The 23,014-nt window shown below is 55.1% G+C and overlaps 1 protein-coding gene across 1 annotated transcript in view; it reads right to left on the bottom strand.

Moving 5' to 3' along the window:
- Positions 1-220: 220 nt before the first annotated feature.
- Tnfrsf8 (TNF receptor superfamily member 8) overlaps positions 221-23,014 on the bottom strand; it is a 37,569-nt gene continuing 14,775 nt past the window's right edge. Inside the window, exons 4-13 of the mRNA XM_070037953.1 lie at positions 22,694-22,846; positions 20,692-20,779; positions 20,342-20,445; positions 16,242-16,332; positions 15,854-15,951; positions 14,926-15,027; positions 14,766-14,819; positions 9,604-9,629; positions 6,175-6,379; positions 221-2,417 (exon numbers count right to left, since the gene is read on the bottom strand). Of these exons, the coding sequence (XP_069894054.1) occupies positions 2,185-2,417; positions 6,175-6,379; positions 9,604-9,629; positions 14,766-14,819; positions 14,926-15,027; positions 15,854-15,951; positions 16,242-16,332; positions 20,342-20,445; positions 20,692-20,779; positions 22,694-22,846 (1,154 nt within the window). The 3' untranslated portion in view covers positions 221-2,184. The remainder of the gene's footprint in view (positions 2,418-6,174; positions 6,380-9,603; positions 9,630-14,765; positions 14,820-14,925; positions 15,028-15,853; positions 15,952-16,241; positions 16,333-20,341; positions 20,446-20,691; positions 20,780-22,693; positions 22,847-23,014) is intronic.

Here is a 23,014-nt window from a genome sequence, read left to right as displayed (position 1 = left end):
GATCACATACAAGCCCCCGCTGCCTCCCGCCACCCCCTGCCCCGACCTCAGCTGCCTCCCAAGGCACAGGCCTTTCCTGCTTGTTGGAGAGAGGAGGATTCCTTTTCTAAAGCCGTGGGGCTGGAAGGCGGTCCTGCAAAGGCCCAGGAGACGTCTAAAAAAACCCCAGCCGTCTGACGACCACAGCAGCTTTATTCTGCATATCATCAAAAGACCAGAGTGGTAGCTACATGCAGGAGAACCTGCCTGGATGTATGAGGAGGAGCCCAGGGGGTCTCTCAATCTTATTCTTGATTGTGGGTATGGGGGTCGGGGGGTGAATGGAAGTAATCTCTGCCATGGGGGAGGAGGCCCTTCCTGCTCAGAGGTTTTCAAACGCTCTATTTCTATTTCTTCACTTTTTGGGGAGGCCCTATGGATCTTTAGACACTAGTCGCTCATGCATGTAAGTCGAGTTACATAGGAGGCCGAGATCTGAGGATTGTGGCTCAAAGCCAGCCTGAGCAGGAAAGTCTTTGAGACTCTGTTCTCCAATTAACCACTAAACTGTGGCTCAAAGTGGTAGAGTACTAGCCTTGAGCAAAAATTCTCACGGACAGTGCCCACGTCCTGAGTTCAAGCCCCACAACCAACAAAAAGAAAAAAGAAAAAAGTCACCCAAGAGGGTAATGTCCTGAGTTCAAGCCCTGGTACCAGCATAGAAAGCAAAGCTGTGAAGTGTCACTGGGGAAGAAAGTATCTTCTTCTGTTCTAATGTGTGGCAGGTGATCACAGTGCCACATGCCTGTAATCCCAGTATTCAAGAGGCTGAGGTGGGAGGATTGAGGATAGAGAGTTGAAGGCCAGTGTGGGCTACGCAGCAAGACCCCATCTCACAAACAATATAGTGCATGTGTGGACTATCCTCCAGTCCAGGTGGCCGGCCCACGCTGCTCAGCAGGAAGATGGTGTCTTCTGCTCATCACGTCACAGCTGTGGGGACATGACTGTCCTCTCAGTCCTGGCACAAGACCACTGGGCAAACATCACCGGGGCCACTCAAGCCTTTTCTGGCCTTTCTCCATCTGGGTCCGAGTGAAACCACCTCTCGCAATGTCCAAGCCACAACAACTTTCCCCAAAACATCTGGGTGATTTCACAAGTCTCTGCCCTCGTGATTCTTGACCCAGTTCCTCTGTAGAGCTAGCCCCAAGCACAACCAGGCTCCCAGCTCCTCCCTCTGGACCACAGATTGCAGCACATGCTGGTCCCAGTCATCCATCGCTTGTTTGTTAGAAGAGGTTGAGAGGCCAGGTGTCTGTGGCTCACACCTGTAGTCCCAGCTACTCAGGAGGCTGAGATCTGAGGATCATGGTTAGAGGCTGGGCCAGGGCACAGCAAGGGCTGAATGTCTTTGTGGGGGGGGGGGTAGGGAAGGGCAGGGGGTGGTATGCTTTCTAACGTCAGGCGCAGGCGCAGGGTTTGGGGGTGGGGGGGGGTCCTGTGACTTAAAATCTATGGATGTAAGGACATTTCTTCAATCTCAGGGCCCAGCAGGGGGCGCCACGATGTACTTAAGGGCCCCAGGAAGGCCCGCGGTCCCCCCTCATTGTGTGGGGAGGCCAAGCAGGGCTGGCTGACTTCCAGCAGCCATAGGGTCTCTAGACATGTGAGTCACAAAATGACAGGTGTTCTGAGACCAGAGAACTGATCCTGGGTCTGGCGCGGTGGTGGCGGAGCCGTGGGGAGCCCAGGCTGGGTGGGGATCCGGGCAGGGTGCCAGGGAGCCCGTGAGGGGCCGGGCCGGGGGCAGAGCACCCACCACGAGTGCTCCGACCTCTCACTTCCCCTCTGACTCAGGAGAGGCCTCCAGGCCGGGCTCCACACCCACCCTGGCCACGTGCATAGTAACTGGGGCTGGCGACACACCAGCAAGGCCTGGAGGCTGTCACCATGGAGGCCCAGGGAGAGAGGAGAGGCCACAGGGGTGCTGGCGAGGGACATGGAGCCAACCTCACGGCCCCTCCTTGGGTGGGTACTGTCCTGACTATGAGTTCCTGGTGTCAGGCAAGAACACAAGCCAGGATGCCCACCCGGCTCCATCCCAAGTGCCCACCCGGGTCCATCCCCAGGTCCCAGCGCTTCCGTTCACGCCCAGCCGGTCTCCGTCTCCCTGACCTCAAGGGGCACTCAGCTGCCCCGGCCTCACTTCCCAGACATGGTCGCGGGCCCGGAGTCCTCCTTCCCTTCCTCCTCCACGGAGAACATGACATCCGCACCGCTGCCCGGAGGTGGCTCCGTCTCCTGCTCCGGGAAGTGCGGTGCCTGGTCCACTTCCAGCTCGGGTTCCCCCGGCCCCCCCAGACCTCGGCTCTCGGGTACCTCAGTCTTCACGGTCCCCACAATCACGGTGTCGGCCTTCATGATGTAGATTTTCTCTGCAAGGCAAGAGGATGGGGGTGCTGGGAAGACCAGTTCAGGCAAACCCAACGGGCTGGGCGCGCGCTGCACAGGTCTGGGCCCCGCTAATTAATAAGCAACTGCATTGTAGAGACTGCCAGAGTAGCCTTTCCAGCGGGAGACTGGAGCCCAGACGGCTCCACACTGCCTGAGAAGCTGGGAAGGGGAAGCCTAGACTTGGGCCAGGGCAGCTGCTTCTACCCAGCAGGCCCAGCGCGCCAGCAACTCACACTCAGGCCAGGGTCTGGCTCCCAGCCGCGCTGGGCTGTGAAGATTGAATGGGGAAACTCAAGAGGGAACTTGAGAGCGAGACTGGGGTAGGGTCTCCTGCCTAGGGAAGCCCAGTTTCACTCCTCAGATTCAGGAACCCCAAGATTTTCACAAGACTCTGGTGCCCCAACCTCATTGTTTGGTAGCAGCGTGTGTGTGTGTGTGTGTGTGTGTGTGTGTGTGTGTGTGTGTGTGTGTGTGTGTGTGTGTGTGTGTGTGTGTGTGTGTGTGTGTGTGTGTGTGTGTGTGTGTGTGTGTGTGTGTGTGTGTGTGTGTGTGTGTGTGTGTGTGTGTGTGTTGCCTCAGTATTAGGGCTTGAACTTAAGGGCCTGAATGCTGTTATCTGGCTTTTTCACTCAATGCTGGCTTTTGGTGTGTATGCCAGTCCTTTTTTTTTTTTTTGTCAGTCGTGGGGCTTGAACTCTGGGTCTGGGCGCTGTCCCTCAGCTCTTCAGCTCAAGGATAACACTCAACTAATTGACCCACAGCACCACTTCCGGTTTTCTAAGTGGTCTATTGGAGATAAGAATCTCACGGACTTTCCTGCCCAGGCTGGCTTTGAACTGCGATCCTCAGATCTCAGCCTCCTGAGCAGCTTAGGATTACAGAAGTGAGCCACTGGCTCCCAGTTCAGTCCTGGTGTTTGAACTGAGGGCCTGGGCTTCCCTGAGCTTTTGTGTTCAAGGCTAGAGCTCTATCACTTGAACCACAGCTCTACTTCTGGCTTTGTGGTAGTTAACTAGAAATAGAAGTCTCAGAGACTTTCCTACCCTGGCTGGTTTTGAACCATGATCCTCAGATCTCAGCCTCCTGAGTAATTAAGATTATAGGCATGAGTTACTAGCACCTAGCTCATTTCTGGTTTTCTAGTGGTTAACTGGAGATAAGAGTCTCAGGGTCTTTTCTACTTGGGCTGGCTTTGAACTTCGATCCTAAGATCTCAGCTTCTAGAACAGCTGGGATTACAGACAGGTATGAGCCACTGGCACGTGGCTTGTCTGTTTTTTTGTTTGTTGGGTTGGTTTTATGCTAGTGCTGGGCCCTGCACTCCTGTTTCACTTTTCCCGCTCAAGGCTGGCTGGCAGGACACCTCTTGAGCCACACACCTCCCACTTCTGACCTTTTGCTGGTTAATTGGAGGTGAGAGTCTTATAGACTTTGCTCTCTGGGCAGGCTTCAAACTGCGATCCTCAGATCTCAGCCTCCTGCGTAGCTAGGATTATAGGGAAAGAGAGACCTACTAGAAAGAACAGAGAACTGGAAAGAACAGGGGACAAGCTGTGTTCCCCAAGACCCACCCCACAGGAGCAGCAGCTCAGGTTCCGCCCCACATCCCCGTCCAGGCCCGTGGCCCTGGATCTGGGGGCCCTTCGGTGGGGTTAGGCATAGATAGGAGGCAGAGGCCATGGGTGAGGGGTCCCCAGGCTGTGGGGAGAACAGAGGGTGGACAGATGAGAGGAGGGGAGACACGTGGAGGAAAAGAGGGTGTTGGGCCGGTCAGAAAAGCCAAAGTTGGGGCCAGGCCAAGGCCCTGGCCTGCCCACCTCCACCGTGGGGGCCACAGCGCTGGACAGACGCTGCCTCCCCACCCCAGAGGTCCCGGGAAGTATCTGGGCCAGGCAGGAGTTGAGGAGGGCAGGGAACTGGGTCTTGTTTGAGAACTCGCAGAGGCTGCTCCCCTGGGACGCTGTCCACACCAGGAGTCATCTGCGGCCTGGTGTCCCGTGCAGGGGACACGCAGGGTGGGACACGCAGGGTGGGACACGCAGCTGGGAAGGCTGAGCCAGCGCAGGGAGCTGGAGCTGGAGCTGCTAGGGGCCTCTCCCCTACTCCCAGGGCTCCACCCTGAGTTCCCAGCAAGGCCCTGAGCCTGGAGTCAAAGCGCTCCAATTAGGACTTCCCAGGAAAGCGGCAGGCGCCTCATGGAATTTCCTCCGATGCTTTTCAAACACTGGCTTACAGTTACAAAGGCAGACACTGGTTCCTGAGGCAGGCTGCCCGGAGGAGCTCTCCCTAGCAGCACCCACCAGAGGTCCCAGGGCCCAGTGACCTTTCCAGATAAGGAGGCGGGGCCTCCCAGCCAGGTGGAGTGAGAAAGAGTGGGGACGCTGGACGGGGAAGCCTGGGTGTCAAGATGCACAGATGAGGGATGCCACAGCGTAGAGAGGGCAGGGAAGGCTCCCTGGAGGAGGAAGCACAGAAAACATCTGGAATCTGCCAGCCTCAGGGGGAAAGGAGTTGGTTGCTTTCGGCCAGGAAGTGGCTCCTGCAGAAGCAGCTTAGCCTGAGGGAAGGATCGGAACATTTAGAGAAACTTTTAGTCCGGGAGAGAGTGGACAGATGCAGTCTGGTGAAGGAGCCAGCCCTGACCAGCTTTGAATGGCAGACCTAAAGGACAGGTGGATGGGGCCAGACAGCAGCTTGGTGAGCTGCAGCAGGCCCTGGCCAGGGCCTGGCCTCGGGGTGAGGTGGGCAGTGACCCAACCAGATGCCAGGACAGCTGAGACGCACCCAGAGGGATAAAAAAGGGGGACCCCGGAGCACTGCAGGCAGACTCCCGACTTCCGGTCCCTTTCTTGCTTCCTTAGACCCAGCACTCTCCTCCCCCTCCTCCCCCTCCTCCCCCCCTCCTCCCCCTCCTCCTCTTCCTCCTTGGGCAGGAAGCAGGTGGACAGGACCTCACCAGGCGTGCAGCATCCCTCCCAGCCCAAGCTCCTCCTTGGGGGCTTGTACTAACCCACTGGTAGCTCAGAGGCTTTTCCCCAGCTTCCCTGATGCCTTCTACCCACTTTCAAATAAACGTTGTCTCTGCTCCCACACATTTCCTGCCTCCTATTTCTTCCTTTGGTCTGGAATCCTAAGGGTGATGGGGGTTGAAGAAGAAGCAGTGGAGTATGGGCAGGTTTAGATCTTCCAGAGAACCTCTGGCTGTACCAGGATGGTGAGAGGTAGGGGCCACAGGAGCGATAGCAGACACTCGTCCAAGCTGGGGGCCAGCTGGGCCTGTGCGCCCTGCGGACGCCACGGTCGTGCAAGGTGGAGAGCTGTCAGGGGCCGCTGTCTTCCTCCAGTCTGAGCCCCCCCCCCCCCCGCTTGAATACCAGCAATGCCAGGCTGTTGGTTTTTGGTTGGTTGTGGGGCTTGAACACTGGGCCTGGGCGCTGTCCCTGAGCTCTTCAGCTCAAGAAGAGTCTCACGTACTTTCCTTGCCCGGGCTGGCTTTGAACCACAAGCCTCAGATCTCAGCCTCCTGAGTAGTCAGGATGACAGGCGTGAGCCACTGGTGCCCGGCCCAGGCTGACGCTTGACTTTTCTCCATGGCCCCATGAAGCATTCCTGCCACCATCCTGACTTCACAGGTATGGGGGGGGACCCCAGGGCCTTCTGCTTCCCATCTAGGCCCCAGAATCCTTGTCCCCTACCTCTCACTGGCCATAACAGAGACCCCCAAACCGGCAAACTCACCAATCCTGTTATTCGTGTGCTCTGTGGACACACGGGGCTCCAGAGAGTCCCTGGGCACGGAGGGTCCCTCGGCCAGGCTGGCGTCCAGCAGTGGCAGGCTCTCCAGGCAGGCTGCCCCGACAGGGGGGCTCAGCTCCACGGGTGGGGGGCTGGCTGTGCTCAGCGAGCCCGGGCCAAACTCAGTCACCGATATTCTTGTTGACTCCTGTGGATAAGGGAGTAGAAACTGAGGCAGGGCACACCCCCAACTCCTCCAGCCTCGGAAGAGGAAAGCCTTCTTTTATTCCTCTCTCTGGCCCCCAAGGGAGTCTCCCCTTTGCTTCAAAGCTGCCATGAGCCATTCTGGACTTCCCAGCCTTGATCCACTGCACAAGGGGCCCCTGTGTAACCTCCTCCTCCCCCTCCTCCCCCCTCCCCCCCCCTCCTCCTTCTTCTTTTCTTCTTCTGAGGTTTGACAAACTCAGGGCCTGAGTGTTGTTCCTGAGTTTGGGGGTTTATTTTTTGCTCAAAGCTGGCACTCTACCGCTTGAGCCACAGTTCCATTTCCTGCTTTGGGGTGTTTAATTGGAAATAAGAGTCTTATAAACTTTGGGGCTGGGAAGGTGGCTCAGTGGTAGAGCACTTGCCTTGCATGCATGAGGCCCTGGGTTCGATTCCTCAGCACTACATAAGCAGAAAAAAGCTGGAAGTGGTGCTATGGCTCAAGTGGTAGAGCGTTAGCCTTGAGGTGAAGAGCTGAGGGACAGCACCCAGGCCCAGAGTTCAGGACCCACGACCGACAAAAAAAAAAAAAAAGAGTCTTATAGACTTTGTCCCATGCGGGCTGGCTTTGAACTGTGATCCTCAGATTGAGAAGAACAGGCAACAGCTACCAGCACCCCAGCCTCTGGTTTCTTTTATTTTGGGGGGGGGCGAGTTCTCAGCACTAGGATTTGAACCCAGGTCTTCATACTTGCTGGGTGAACACTCTACCAAAAGAGCCAAGTCCCAAGCCCACCTCCACTGCTTTTAATTTGAGCTTACTAATGACATTAGTCATCATCTCATGCAGCATTTCCCATGTGCCGGGCCCTGTTCTAAGCTACTGATGTGCTGACACACACAACTACCCAGGAAAGTCCCCTTTACAGATGGGGAAACTGAGGCACAGAGAAGTGGACTAAGTTGTCCAGGGTTAGTAAGTGTCTGGCCAGGATCTAAATGCTGGCACCCCTCAAGGCCTACCCCAACTCTCCTACCTCAATTTCCTGGGACAGAAGTCTTCTATTTTAAAGAAAAGCAGAGCCCAGCATTGGCTCATGCCTGTCATCCTAGCTACTCAGGAGGAGGCTGAGATCTGGGGATCATTGTTCAAAGCCACCCCTGGTAGGAAACTCCATGAGCCTCTTATCTCCAGTTAACCACCAAAAAGCCAGAAGTGGGGCTGTGACTCAAGTGGTAGAGCACTAGCCTTGAGGAAAAAAGCTCAGGGACAATATCCAGGCCTGAGTTCAAGTGCCAAGACTGAAAATAATAATAATAATAATAGGAAGCTGCCTTCCTGTACAGAATGCTGGAATGCTTAAATCAAAGCCCCACAACCAACCAAAAAATAAAATAAAATAAAAAGGAAGCTAGGTGCGGATGGCTCATGCCTGTAATCCTAGCTACTCAGGAGGCTGAGATCTGAGGATGAAAGTTTGAAGCCAGACCAGGCAGGAAAGTCCTTGAGATGTTTATCTCCAATTAACCACCAAAGAACCAGAAGTGGCGCTGTGACTCAAAGTGGTAGAGCACTAGCCTTGAACAAAAAAGCTCAGAGACAGCTCTCAGGCCCTGAGTTCAAGCCCCATGCTGACAAAAACAAAAAGAAAGAAAGAAAGGAAGGAAGGAGGAAAGAAAGAAAGAAAGAAAGGAAGAAGGAAAGAAAGGAAGGAAAGAAGAAAGGAAAGAAGGAAGGAAGGAAGGAAGGAAGGAAGGAGGGAAAGAAGAAAGAAAGAAAGAAATGGTTTGGGCTAGCCAAATAACTCAAATGATAGAACAGCTATGTAGCTAGCATGAGGCCGAGTTCAAACCCTAGTATTACCAAAACACAAAAACAAGAAAAAAAATGTTTTTAAAGGAAGAGAAAAGAAAAAGCATGCAATGGAAAATTTGATCAACGGAAAAAAAAGAAACGACGCAGTGAGTGAGCCACATGAACCTGGCACAAGCAGGTACTTCACCCTGCGCCGCCCTCAGCTCTGAGGACAGCGGACCACCCCTTCCCCACACAGCCCTGAGAAGCTGGGCACGGGGCAGGCTGCCGAAGGAAGGCCCAGAGTACCGGCCCCCACATGGGTGGGCGGCCGTAGTGTTGGCGGAGTCCCTGGCCCCACGCCCAGCACTTCTCGGGGTCTGGGGGGATGCAGGTGACCCCACAAGAAGGCAGCTCAGGGAACAGGGTGGCGGTATAAAACCTCTGACTTGTCTGGGCTGGAGTATTCTCTCTGAGAAAACTTCTAGAAAACACACACAAAAGAAGGTGCTTTCTAGGGACCAGTAAAAGTGTAATATTTATTGCCAGTACTGGAGCTTGATCTCAAGGCCTGGGTACTATCCCTTAGCTTTTTCATTCCAGGCTGGGTGTTCTACCACCTGAGCCATAGCTCCACTTCTGGCTTTTTGCTGGCTTATGAGAGATAAGAGTCTCACGGCTCTCCTGCCCAGGCTGGTTTCTAACCCTGATCCTCAGATCTTAGCTTCACACTTAACTAGGATGACAGAGGTGAGACGCAAGCATCCAGCCTGGGTATTAGGTTTTCTTTTTCTTTTTCTTTTTTTTTGTCGGTCATGGGGCCTGAACTCTGGGCCTGGGCGCTGTCTCTCAGCTCTTCAGCTCAAGGCGAGCACTCTACCGCTTGAGCCACAGTGCCACTTCTAGTCTTCTGGTGGTTTATTGGAGATAAGAGTCTCATGGACTTTCCTTGCTCAGGCTGGCTTTGAACTGCGATCCTCAGATCTCAGCCTTCTCAGTAGCTAGGATTACACGCACTGGCGCCCTGCTTCTAAGATTTTCATAATTGGATTTGCCATCCAGCTTCATGGATGAGCTTTATTCGTGGAACAAAGAAGAAAAGGAGAAAGTGCACTATATGTACAGACTTCCTCAGGGCCAGATGCAGGCCCCCAAAGGGTCAGAGCCAAATCTTGGTAAACCCTTCTGGAAACCCCCTGGGGCTGAGCCAGGAACTGGTCATAGGGGTGAGCTTCCCCACCAAAGGCCCAGGCCTGTGGGGGCCCCAGGCCAAGCCCCTGGGTTCAGAGCTTCATGCAAGGGCTACTCTGGGCACTGGGGACGGTGGGAGGGGGGAGAGGGGGAGCTGCCCAGTCCCCCTTTCTCCCGTCACCAGCAGCCCTGAAGCCACAGATCTGATTGGAATACAGTCATGGGGTGTGGGTGGTACTTACTGACAGGGTCCTGGCAGGTCTGGCATCTGCAAATCAAATTATAAATTAAATTTTAAAAAGCAGAAGAGTAGAACTTCATCCAGGATCCAGAGCCTTCTGCCCCGCCCCACCATGCTCCACCCCAAGCAGGAAAGTCCACAGATTTTTTTTTTTTTTTTTTGTCGTGGGGCTTGAACTCTGGGCTTGGGCGCTATCCTTGTGCTCTTCAGCACAAGGCGAGCGCTCTACCACTTGAGCCACAGCACCACTTCCGGTTTTCTGGCGGTTTATTGGAGATAAGAGTCTCATGGACTTTCCTGCCTGGGCTGGCTTTGAACCGAGATCCTCAGATCTCAGCCTCCTGAGTAGCTAGGATGTCAGGCGTGAGCCACCAGTGCTCGGCTAGTCCATAGATTCTTTTTTTTTTTTTTTTTTTGGTCCGGTCGTGGAGCCTGAACTCTGGGCCTGGGCGCTGTCCCTCAGCTCTTCAGCTCAAGGCTAGCGCTCTACCACTTGAGCCACAGCGCCACTTCCGGCTTTTTTCTTATGTGGTGCTGAGGAATCAAACCCAGGGCCTTGAGCATGCAAGGCAAGCGCTCTACCACTGAGTCACCTTCCCAGCCCCTAGTCCATAGATTCTTATCTCCAATTAACCACCAGAAAACAGGAAGTGGAGCTGTAGTTCAAAGTGGTAGAGCACTAACCTTGAGCTGCTCAGGGATAGCACCCAGGCCCTGCAGTCAAACCCCACAATCAACAGAAGAATCTCACGGACTTTTCTGCCCAGGCTAGCTTCAGATCATGATCTTCAGATCTCAGCCTCCTGAGTAGCTGGGATTACAGGCTTGTAATCTGGTGTCTGGTCTGGGACACACAGTCTTAAGGAGGCCCAGCCTGTGTACACAAGGTGTGCACACTGCTCAGGCAAATCACGAGAGGCATCTGACAGGCCAGCAAAGAAGCTTCTAGAATGTGCTCTCTGCTTTTTACAGCTCAGGGAACCAGCTGCACCTGAATCCTAGAAGACACATTCACTGCAAGCTGACCAACCAACCAACCAACAAGATAAAATATCAACCGGGCTGCAGTGTGAATGAGCTATATACACTCCTGGTGGGCTTTGGAAGAACTCAGCGCTCAGAACTTGGCACTCAGTTTCCAACATGAGTTCACAGCAGGCACAAGTACCTGAAGGAGCCTGGGACAGGAAAACAAAAAACAAAAACAAGGACTGGGAAGGTGGCCTAGTGGTAGAGTGCTTGCCTAGCATGCATGAGGCCCTGGGTTCGATTCCCCAGCATCACATAAGCAAAAAGAAAAAAGCCGGAAGTGGTGCTGTGGCTCAAGTGGTAGAGTGCTAGCCTTGAGCTGAAAAGCTAAGGGACAGTACCCAGGCCCAGAGTTCAGGCCCCACAACCGGACCCAAAAAAAAAAAAAAAAAAAAGAAAAAGAAAAAGCCGGAAGTGGTGCTGTGGCTCAAGTGGTAGCCTGCTAGCCTTGAGCAAAAGCAGCTCAGGCACAGCACCCAGGCCCTGAGTTCAAGCCCCAGGCCCAGAAAAAGAAATTGCCAAGGTCAAGTGCCCAGGACACCCCTTGCACATAGTAGGTCCCAGCAAAACCCAGGGTGCCAACAGGATGGCATTCCATCACATGAGAGGGAAAACCAGCATTGGAGGCGGGCTCTCAGAAATGAGTGTAGAATCACACAAAGGTAAAAGGAGAATCTAGAAAATTCTGTTCCCATCACAACCCATAAATACTTTGATAACAATCCAAAACAAATCTCAACAAGTGCTAGAGGTCAGATTGCCTCAGGGCTTTTCCCTTCAGATGGTTGCTTCAGCCTGCTCCTCTAGCTTTTGGAATAACCGCATTCTTACTGGAAACTCACCCTGGGCTCCAGGGGCCAGAGTTCAGGACACACTGTACCACAGTGATTCTGGGTCCAGTACACGGCTTCCCTGAAGCCCCAAGAGCACTGATGCCGATGTGTGGTTCAGAGCTTGGTCCCTGGGCTGGGAAGATGGCTCAGTGATAGAGTGCTTGCCTTGCATGCATGAGGCCCTGGGTTCGATTCCTCAGCACCACATAAGCAGAAAGTGGTGCTGTGGCTCAAGTGGTAGAGCGCTCGCCTTGAGTTGAAGAGCTGAGGGACAGCGCCCAGGCCCAGAGTTCAGGTCCCACGACAGACAAGAAAAAAAAAAAAAAAAGCTGGGTCCCTTCCATTTCTGTCACTCTCCTGAGGTGCAATTCTTCCCTCTGCTGAGGACTGATGATCGCCATCGGAAGCCAGCCCAGGGGAGGAAAAAAAATCCCTAAGATTCTTATCTCCAATTAACCAGCAAAAAGCCAAAAGTGGCAGCATGACTCAAATGGTGCAGAACCAACCTTAAGCAAAAAAGCTAAGCAAGGGCTCGGAATGTGGCTAACTGGTAGAGTGCTTGCCTAGCATGCATGAAACCCTGGGTTCAATTCCTCAGTACCACATACACAGAAAAAGCCAGAAATGGCGCTATGGCTCAAGTAGTAGCGTTGCTAGCCTTGAGCAAAAGAAACTCAGGGACAGTGCCCAGCCCAAGTCGGTGGCTCACACCTGTAATCCTAGCTACTCGGGAGGCTGAGATCTGAGGATCACGGTTCAAAGCCAGCCCAGGCAGGAAAATCTCTGAGACTCTTATCTTCAATCAATCACCAGAAAACCAGCAGTGGCACTGTCGCTCAAGTGGTAGAGTACTAGCCTTGATCTGTAGAGCTAAGGGACAGCGCCCAGGCCCAGAGTTTAAGCCCCCACAACCAACAACAACAACAACAACAAAAAGCTAAGCAACAGCACCAAGTCCTGCATTCAAACCCCAGCACCGGCATGTAAAAGTTCTCCCCAGAGAACTGGTCACTCTGAATTTACAGATGTGACATGTGTCTGAAAGCTCGAGAGAGCTCGGACAGGGTGTGCTCAGACAGAGCAGCAACCAACCATGGTGGCTTCTCTGTGCCCCACTGACAGGACAGACATCTGCCCTTCTCAGGCCAGGTTCACCTGTGCTGTGCCTGCATGCTTGCTCACCCAGTCTGCACTACCGCCCACCAAACCTAAACACCACATCTCAAGACGTGAGGACCTCAAACTGGCCAGGCTGGCATGTCCCGCATCTGTCTCTTGTAGGTCCAATTTCTTTTCTGTATGTGTGTCAGTACTGGGACTTGAACTCGAGGCCTGGACGCAGTCCCTAAGCTTTTTTGCTCGAGCCTGGTGCTCGACCACTTGAGCCACTCTTCCACTTATGGCTTTTCTGGTGGTCAGTTGGAGATACGAGTCTCACAGACTTTTCTGCCCATGTTGGCTTCAAACTGGGATCCTCAGATCTCAGCCTCCCAAATGGCTAAGATTACAGGTGTGAGCCAAGGCACTCGCACCTGGCACCAGGCCTAACCTCTTAAAGGAATTGCTGTCCGTCTTTCTTTTTTGTAAAAATAATTAAAAAAAAAAAAACCTGCTTATATGAAGGTTTACAGGAAAAAAAAAAAAAACACACTGACAGCAATGGAAAGTCAAATACTAGAAGAATGTCAAGAAAGCAGACTCTGGTTTCAATGAGACCGGCCCTCGCTGCCAGCTCATGGAAACAGGCCTGAACGCTCTCGAAATTCAAAAACCCCCTTGTACAGAGAGCACACTTGTGAAACTCGCCCTGTTCAAAACACGCATGGCAGCCTGGGTTTTTATGTCCAGGACAACAGAAAACCCACCACCAGCCCCTCTGCAGGTCCTGGGCAACTGGAGGCCACTGGACACTGAAGTGGAAGACAGGGCTGTGGGAGGGAAGGAAGGACTCAGCAGCTCTCCATAGATAAGAATGGCCACTGGAGGGCTGGGAAGGCGGCCTAGTGGTAGAGTGCTTGCCTGGCCTGCATGAAGCCCTGAGTGCGATTCCTCAGTACCACATACATAGAAAAAACTGCAAGTGACACTGTGACTCAAGTGGTAGAGTGCTAGCCTTGAGCAAAAGAAGCTCAGGGACAGCGCCCAGGCCCTGGGTTCAAGCCCTAGGGCTGGCAAAAAAGAATGGCAGCTGGGCAAGTTTCCCAAGGGAGCAGCACTGAGCTGGCTGCGTTCCAACCCCAGGGTGCCCTGGGGGAAGTCAATACAGCTCCAAGGGGAAGCTTCAATAATGGGGCTTGAAATCAGGATCTCCTGGTCTCACGCTGCTTTTTCATTCAAGGCTGGTGCTCTACTTGAGCCAAACCCCTATATCTATCATTTTGCTGGCTAATTGGAAATAAGAGTCTCATGGACTGAGCCGGGCGCTGGTGGCTGCTCAGAAGACTGAGATCTGAGGATTGTGGTTCAGAGCCAGCCTGGGCAGGAAAGCCTGTGAGACTCTTCTCTCCAGTGAGCCACCAAAAAGCCAGCAGTGGAGCTGCGGCTCAAGTGGTAGAGCGCTAGCCTCGAGCACAGCACCCAGCTCTCAATTCAAGCCCCAGGACTGGCCAATAAAAAAATAAAAAGTCTCAGATTTTCCTGCCTGGGCTGGCTTTGAACTTCTATCCTCAGATTTCAGCCTCCTGAGTAGCTAGGAGAGCAGGCATGAGCCACCTGTGTGTGGCCCAGTCCTGCAATGAATGGGGAGAAGATTCTTGGCACAGGAAGGCTGGGCAGAGTAAGGACTGAAAACCACCTGGGACTCAGATGGTCCAGACTCCCCATGAGGGAGGAAGGCTGCTGGCCAATCAGCAACAGCCACTGTTTCCTAGGTGCTACCCCAGGATAGGCTCCTCCCCCAAGAAAGGCTCCTCCTCCTAGGGCAGGCTCCCCGGCAAGACAGGGCAGGGGGCAATGGGAGGGTCTGCTTCCCAGGTCTGGCTGGATTAAATACTACATGCAACCTTCCAAAGTCCCCTGCTCTGTATTACAGTGGTGGAAACTGAGTCACAGAGGCATTAAAGAGCCCCCTTAAGGTCCTGGGGCTGGGAAGGGGCAGAGCCAGGAGTCTCATGAGTCTCCTGCCTGTCTGCCCCCGCTCCCCGCTTTCCTCTGCCCCTTGCTCATCAGCCAGGTAGTGGAAGAGAGGCGGAGAGAAGAGGAGAGAAGCATCACACACAGCACGCTCCGTGTGAGGCCACATCCAGGACCCAGACCCCAGTGCCCGTGTCCACCAGACCCCTTTCCACTGCTGGCCACTTACCCACAGGATCCAGCTTGGGCTGGAAGTTCTGGGCGGGGAAGCAGAGGTGCAGCTCTGTCAGGAGACAGGGAAGAGGGCTGGGGTCAGGGGCACAGACAGAGCAGGGTGGCCACAGAGCGGCCATTTCCCTCTCCCCTTCTGCCCCCCCCCATCGACTCACTCTGCCCAATCCGCCTCCGGCAGGCCCGGTGCTGACACAGGAGGAGGAAGCCGGAGCCAAGAGACACTAGCAGCACGGTGACCACCCAGAGCAACACGGGCCCTGAAACACAGAGTGGGGTGGGGAGGGCGGAGCAGCAGCTGGGTCAGGACTGGCCTTAAACCAGGATCCTCAGAGCTCAGCCTCCTAAATAGCTAAGATTACAGACATAAGCCACCAGTTTCCAGCCAGATGGATTTTTTTTTCCTGTTTTATTTTGTTGTTGGTGGTGGTGGTGGTAGTCATGGGGCTTGAACTCTGGGCCTAGGCGCTGTCCCTCAGCTTTTCAGCTCAAGGCAAGCACTCTACCACTTGAGCCACAGCACCACTTCTGGCTTTTTCTGCTTATGTGGTGCTGAGGAATCAAACCCAGGGCCTCATGGGTGCAAGGCAAGCATTCTACCACTGAGCCACCTTCCCAGCCCTTTCCTGGTTATTTTGAAGGCAGAGTCTCACAGATTTCTCTGCCTGGGCTGGACTTGGATCGTAATCCTATGGATTTTAGCCTCCTCAACAGTTAGGATTACAAGTGAAACCACCTGGCCATGGCAACTCTCCACGGCTGTTGGGATTTAGGTGTGGGGTGTGGCTGATAGAGATGCTTCCCGTATGCAGTCAGGGCCACACTTTGAGCCTGGCTGGCCCGAGCACTACTGCCACCTAGTGGCAGCACCTAAGAACTGCCAGCCCTAGGGGAATGACTGGGTACCAAAGAGCCCCCAACATACAGGGTGAGGTACTGGCCACACGCTGCACTGCCCTTGCGCTTCCATTTTACAGCTGAGAAAAACGCAGGCTCAAGGGAGTTAGGCACCAAATTGAGGTCATGAAATCATCCCGTCAATACTCTCTGAGTGGTAATCAGGAGCCACTGGGAGGTGATTAGTACCTGCATTCAGAATAGGTTTCCGGGTGGAGGGGAGAGAGCGGGTGGAGATCAACACGGTCCTGCTGGTCTTGGAGTCCAGCAGCGGGCTCAGGGTGGTGCTGCAGGGAGAGGAGCCCAAGGCAGGAGTGAGCATCCGGACAGAAAAGCAGGTGCATACGCAGGGATGAGGCTTTGTCTACAGAGAATGCAACCCGAGGCCTGGCCGCAGTCTCTGCCAGGCACGGCAAAAACAGGGACTGGGGGGCTTTCCAATCCTGTAGGCACACAGCTGGACACACATTCCCCGAAATGACCTGCGGGCCCTTCCGAGGTCACAGCCCCTCCACCCGCGGCCAGGCCACCCCTAGGTGTCCCCAGGATGTTGCAGGCAGAAGATGGGGGGCATCACCTGGCAGGTGTCTTGCTGTTTTTGGGGGTGCTGTAGTCTGGGGAGGTCCCCAAGGGAAGCGGCTCCAAGGTCGTGTCTCTTTCGGCCATACCTGCAAGGGGGTGGGGAAATCTTCGAACCAGTGCCAAGCAGTTGGGGTCTTTAAGAGGGACAACGGGCGGGAATCGGTGAGTGACTCAAGGAGGTGTTTGTACAGCAGGGCTTCGTTGAGATGATTGGGCTGGCTTTTTCAGGAGATCAAAGCAGAGAAGCTGCGGCCACCCAGACCTTCTGATTTAAAAGCAACCTGAAGTCTCCTAGTGGTTAAAATGCTGCCTTAGGGCTGCACCAGTGGATCATGCCTGTAGTTCAAACTACTCAAGAGGATGAGAACTGAGAAGCATGGTTCAGAGCCATGGCTGGCAGACAAGTCCATGAGACTTTCATCTCCTGTAAACCAGCAGAAAGCCAAAAGTAGAGATGTGGCTCAAGTGATAGAGATCCACCTTTTGAATGAAAAAATCCAAGCAACAAGAGCTTGAGGTCCTGAGTTTAAGGCCCTGATGATGCGTAGAATCACTGACTTTCCACTTCAAAATTCTTTCTTTTTTAATTTGCGAGTCGTGGGGCTTGAACTCAGGGCCTGGGCGCTGTCCCTCAACTCTTCTGCTCAAGGCTAGCACTCTACCACTTTGAGGCACAGCACCACTTCCGGTTTTCTGGTGGTTAACTGGACATAAGAGTCTCATGGACTTTCCTGCCTGGGGTGGCTTTGAACCACGATTCTCAAATCTGAGCCTCCTGAGTAGCTAGGATGACAGGCGTGAGCCATTGGCACCCACCACTGAAAACAGCCCAGAGGTAATAGATGCACCATGTATTATTCATCCATCACCAGCGGACAGCCTCACGGGTGTCTCCAATTATGGGCTGTGATAAAAGCAGCTGCACACGTCTTTCACGTCTCAAGAGCAAGCACCCAGGAGGGCCAGCTGGATCCTTGTGCTGGCCACACAGAATGTCTATGAGTGCCAGCCCAGAGCTGGGCACCTCGGATCTGACCCAGCCACCTTGCTATATGGACAGAGAGAACCATGGAACCCAAACTCGAGCCAGAATGCAGACGTCCCGAGGGCCAGTCCAGAGCACTCTCTGTGGGACCACACTACCTCCCTCCTAGGTCTGGACCAGTTCATTTACCCAGCTGAATTACAATCAGGTTACGACACAGAATACAAATGGTTTCAGACCTAAAAGGTCTATAAAGCTTTCCTTTTCCTCTTCCTCCTCCTCCTCCTCCTCCTCTTCTTCCTCCTCCTCCTCCTCCTCCTCCTCCTCCTCCTCCTTCTCCTCCTCCTCCTCCTTCTTCTTCTTTCTTCCTTCTTCCTTCCTCTTCTGGCTTCAACTCAGGGCCTGGGCACTGTCCCTGAGCTTCTGTGCTCAAGGCTAGCACTCTACCACTTGAGCCACAGCGCCACTTCCAGTTTTCTGGGAGTTACTTGGAGATGAGAATCTCACCGTCTCATGGGGATTTGGGGTGCCCCAGTGTGAGTCTGGAAGCACACAGTGACCATGTGAGGAAAACCTTCATGGCTGCTAGAAAACTGGAGTGTGGCTGGGCACTGCGTGCTTCGAGGGCACCTCAGGGCTCAGAGTGGCTCTGATTTGTCCTGCTGACAGGTCAATATGTAATGGAGCAAGAGATGCCTCCTTCCTCCCGCAGCGGCTCTCCCACGCCCTCTACCGGCCAGCATGCGCACCACATGCGCTCACTGCAAACGTGCTTTGAGATCCACTCCTTTAACTGGGCAGGTACAGGGGATGAAATGAGAGCCCAGACGATGCACACTAGTGAAAGTCGCTTCCTGTCCCCTGACGTCAGCTTCTTTTGCACAGCCTTCTGTGCCCACCGTACAGATGTAACGGTGTCTTGTTTTTCTGTGGACACGTGTGTTTATGCATCCTGTCCTGCAAAGGGCTGGTTTGCCTTACAAAGCTGGAGATCTCTCACCCATACTCTTAGCTCAATGTACCAATGCCATGGCTTCAATTCAGGGCTTCGCGCTTGCTTGGCTTGCTGGCTCATAGCTGGCCTCTACCACTCGAGCCACGCCTCCAGCCCTGCGTTGTGCTGGTTGATTGTAATGGCATCTGGTAGATTTCTCTGCCCAGGCTGGCTTTGAACGTTGACGCTCTGGATCTCAGCCTCCTGAGCAGCTAGGATGAGAGGTGTGGGCCGCCAGCGCCCCACTCATTCCTACTTCATAACCAAGGACTGCTGAATATACCAGTCTTTGGGAAGGGGCTTCCTTAATATCTCTGCTTCGTGGTGGGTCTTCCCTGAGTAAGGAGAGAGTGAATGCTGGCAGGTTTGCAGAGTGCCCGCTCCAGACTGGCTGCCCCATCTCCCCCTAGATCTTCCTCCCGAGTGGGCAGCTGGCCAGCTACCGTACCAGAACAAACACATCGGCTCCGATCCTGCAGGACCGGTGCCATGTCCTGCCAATTCCCACCCGTGCTTCTCGGTCTGCACCCACAATCCCCCTCACTTCTTCATGTCCCCTGAGCCCACAGGCCCGTCCTTCTGCGGGTGACCCCAGCACTCGGGAGCAGGGGACTCTTACTCCCCGTCACAGCCTCCTGGAGAAACGGAGTGACCTTTCCTCTACTTGTGCCCCTCGTCCCTAACCTTCCAGAACTTTGTAGAAATTCCCATTCTCATGAGCCCCTTCCTCCCTGCCTCCACCCCATGAATCAGTGGTTTATACATTTCTATCACCACCCAATAAAGCAGCCTTGCACACAAATCAAGGTTGGACCGGCCCAATCATTTCAGGAAAAATAATTTTCTTTTTTCACGGGGTCGTTACTAGAGTTAAACGCTTACCTGTCTCGCTCATTTGGCTGGTGCTCTACCACCTGGGCCACAGCTCCAGTCCAGCTTTTTGCTGGTTATTTTAAAGGTGACGTCTCATGGGCTTTTCTGTAGGGATGGCTTCCAACTGCAATCCTCCAGATCTCAGCCTCCTGAGTAGCTAGGATTACAGTGAGCCACCCACGCCCAGCTGAGCTTTATCACTCAAGGCTGGCTCTCTACCCCTTGAGTCATACCTCCATTTCTGGCTTTTTGGTGTTTAATTGGACATAAGAGTCTCATGGACTTTCCTGCCTGGCATGACTTCAAACCATAGTCCTCAGATCTCAACCTTCTGAGTTGCTAAGATTACAGGCATGAGCTACTGGTGCCTGACCAAGACATGCTTTGCTTCTTTTCTTTTGTCGGTCGTGAGGCTTGAACTCTGGGCCTGGGCACTGTCCCTCAGCTCTTCAGCTCAAGGTGAGCTCTCTACCACTTAAGCCACAACACCACTTCTAGAGATAAGACTATCACGGACTTTCCTGCCCAGGATGGCTTTGAATCTCAATCCTCAGATCTCAGCCTCCTGAGCAGCTAGAATGACAGGCGTGAGCCGCCAGCACCCAGCCAAGACATGCTTTTCCTAATCACCAGAGCCCCCAAAGAGAAACAAGACAAACGTTTAAAACCTGCTTTAGATGAGCCAAGCCCCATCCTGCCAGTCACAGGAAGGACAGAAAGAACAGATCCAAGCCTGATTCTGCACCAGGGAGCTGGGGGGGGGGGTCTGTAGGCATGGGCAGGGGCCACCCCTCCACCACAGCACCCTGAATGCAGGCAGGGACAGTACTCGCACACACACCTGCCCTGGGACCCAGGCCTATGGAATCTGGGAAACGCTGACCACATGTTGCCTGTTCAGGAGGCTGAGATCTGAGGATTGCAGTTGGAATCCAGGCAGGAAAATCCCACTCTTATCTCTTCAATAAACTACCAAAAAGCCAGAAATGGAGCTGTGGTTCAAGTGGTAGAAGTGTTAGCTTTGAGCACAGAGAAGCTCAGGGACAGCGCCCAGGCCCTGAGTTCAAACCCCCGGACTGGCACCAAAAAGAAAAAAGGAAAGAAAGGCTGAGAACAGCACGCAACCAGGTGGGCCCAGGCGCTCTGCCTGGCCCCTTCTGCCGCGTGACACGGCTGCCCCGTCCCTCGGCGCCACCTGTGGCTGCCGCCACCCGGGGAGACAGCCGAGGACCCGGGACATTACCTGGACGGGATCTGGGAGTCCTCGCGAGACTGGCCGTTCCTCCCAGCCTGAGGGCGCTGCTCCTCCAGGGATGGGAGGTCCTGGCAGAGGCCTGGGGAGCAGAGCTGCGGGAGGAGAAGCCAGGGGTGGGACCGGTGCGGCCCCATGGGGCGGGGATTGCCGTTTCTATGGAGACGGGGCTGCAGAGCGTCTTCTACCTCCATCCCCACATAGAGACCTGGGAGCAGGAGCTGGAGTCCCAAGGCCTTCTGGGAGATCATTCAGGATTCAGTGGAGCCCTGACCCAACCCACCCCCCAACACCTGCCGTGGGTGAGGGTGGTGCGCGGGAGGGGAGGGGTGGAGGGTCACCTGGTGGGGGTCTTGGCGTCCTGTGGGTTGGTGTCGCTGGGGCCAGGGAGGGGAGGCCGCTGGCAAACAGTGTCCTGTTCTGCTGTGCCTTGGGGGGAGGGCCAGAGGGGGCTTCAGATTCAGAACTGGCATCGGGAGCCCCCAGTCTGCAGAACAGACGCCACCCCAAGCCCGAGGCGTGGGGAGAGCAGAGTTCGCGCCTTCCTGGCCTCACTGCCCCTGGGGTCGGGCAGCTGGGTTTGCTGGGGGGGGTCACTCGGCCCATCTCAGCATCTGTGACCAGAGACCGGGACCAGCAGCAGCCCTCCCCCCGCCCAGGGTACTGGGGTGCCAGGCTGGACTGGCCCTCCACTGTACCCCTCCAGCCACACAGACCTGCTCGGGGTAAACACGGCCCAAGCCACGCCTGTCACATCCAACTTCTTTACAAAGCTAGCTGAGCCAGGCACTGGTGGCTCATATCTAGAATCCAAGCTGCTTAGGAGGCTGAGATTGGAGGGCCGAGGTTCAAATCCAGCCTGGGCAGGAAAGTCTCTGAGACTCTCATCTCCAATAAACTACTCAGTAAAGGCCAGATGTGGTGCTGTGGCTCCAGTGGTAGAGTGATAGCCTTGAGTGCACACACGTGTGCACGCGTGTGCACACACACATACACACACAAGCTCAAGGACAGTGCCCAGGGCCTGAGTTCAAGCCCAGGACTAGCACCAAAAAAAAAAAATAAAAGTTAGCTGGAAAGGCCTTCAAGCCTTCAAGTCCCAAGACCCCCTTTTGCAGGTGGAGACCGAGGCCCAAGGGGTGGGGGCGGAACAGAACCCACAGATACAAACTGCAAAGTCCCAGGAGAAGACCAGAGCTCTCCACCCAATCCCCGCCCGCCGGGCGCCGGGCTTCGGCTGCCCCGTGGCCAGTGTGTCTGTGATCCTGTTATCAGGAGCCCCCTGGGGGGCGGGGGACGGGAGACCCCACCCAGCCTCAGCTCCACCCAGCTTTCTGTGGGACCAGCTTCTCTGGGTACTGTTCGGATAGTTGGGGTGTGACAGAGACTCAGGGGCACACTGCCCTCTGCTGTCCATCCTGGGTGGGAGATGCTCACCCTGAGCAAATGCCCACGTGTGTTCTCTGTGTGTGTGTGTGTGTGTGTGTGTGTGCGCGCGCTCCGAGCAGCCACAGGTGAGGATGTGACTTCCAGAACAGGGATGGACCCTCGAGGAAGCAGTACTGGAACACAGAGCTAAAGTGCGTATGATCAGCTAAGTGAATGGGAAGGGAAGCGTGTTCCTGAGGGAGGCAGCCGCATGTGCAAAGGCCCTGTGGCAGGGAGAAGCACACACAGATCCGGGAGAGCCGGAGTGAAGGATGGGGTAGAGCCGAGTCTGGGCCGAGGAGGGGCCGTGTGAGGACGGCGTCAGAGGCTCCGCTTCCAGGAAGGTGGGGGTGGACACACCCTCCCCCAGTACTGCCCCGAGCCGGGACGCCAGGGCTCACGCCTGGAATCCCAGCCGCTCAGGAGGCTGCGATCTGGAGGCTGGCTGGGAGACAGACTCTCCCAGATGACCAGCCACAAGCAAGGCGGGGGGCCCTGGCTCGGGAAGCCGGAGGTCCTGGGACGAACAAGAGCCAGTCTCTGAAAGGCGAGGGGAGGAAGCCATTTAGGGCCATTTAGGGCCGTGGGTGTGCCAGGAGGGGATGGCTGGCTGCGGGAGGGCGGCAGGGGGGCGGGCCATGGCTGAGCTGGGGCTGGTGAGCCTCCTCTGGTCCTTTTGTGCTCTGTGTTCTGGGCCGGGGCACCTGTGACCGCCCCCTGCCCCCCCCTTTGAACTGTCAGAAGCACAGAGAGGACGGGAGCCTGCCTGAGGTCACACAGCAAGTGGAGAAAGGAAGGCCAGTCCCCAGCCCGCAGCTGGAGCCCCGTGGCTGGGCCCCTCACACTGAACGCGACTCCTCCAGCCAGGCCTGGCCCCGGCAGGGCGGCGCGGGCGCGGGCCGGCTGGCGGCTCACCTGGGACCTGGACCACCTGCCCCGCAGGGCAGACGGAGTGAGGGGAGCAGCGGGCGCAGGAGTTGGTGGCTGAGGTGGCACAGAACATGCCGGGGCGGCACTCGCAGACGCGGGAGGAGTTCCCAACGCAGGGCGCCTTCTCCACAAGGTCATCTGAAGGACACGCGGGTCAGGGGAAGGAGTCAGAGAGTGAGGGACAGGGGTCGGGGAACACCCAAGACTTGCTCAGAGCTGCCCATGGGCAGGGCCCCTGGCACCCTCCGGCTTTCTTTTCTTTTGTTGGTTGTGGGGCCTGAACTCTGGGCCTGGGCACTGTCCCTC

Source organism: Dipodomys merriami, unplaced genomic scaffold, assembly GCF_024711535.1.
Source record: "Dipodomys merriami isolate MVZ:Mamm:240054 unplaced genomic scaffold, mDipMer1.0.p SCAF_28, whole genome shotgun sequence".
Taxonomy (NCBI): domain Eukaryota; kingdom Metazoa; phylum Chordata; class Mammalia; order Rodentia; family Heteromyidae; genus Dipodomys; species Dipodomys merriami.
Note: the sequence above shows the minus strand (reverse complement) of the source record. Positions and strands in the feature narration are given on the sequence as shown.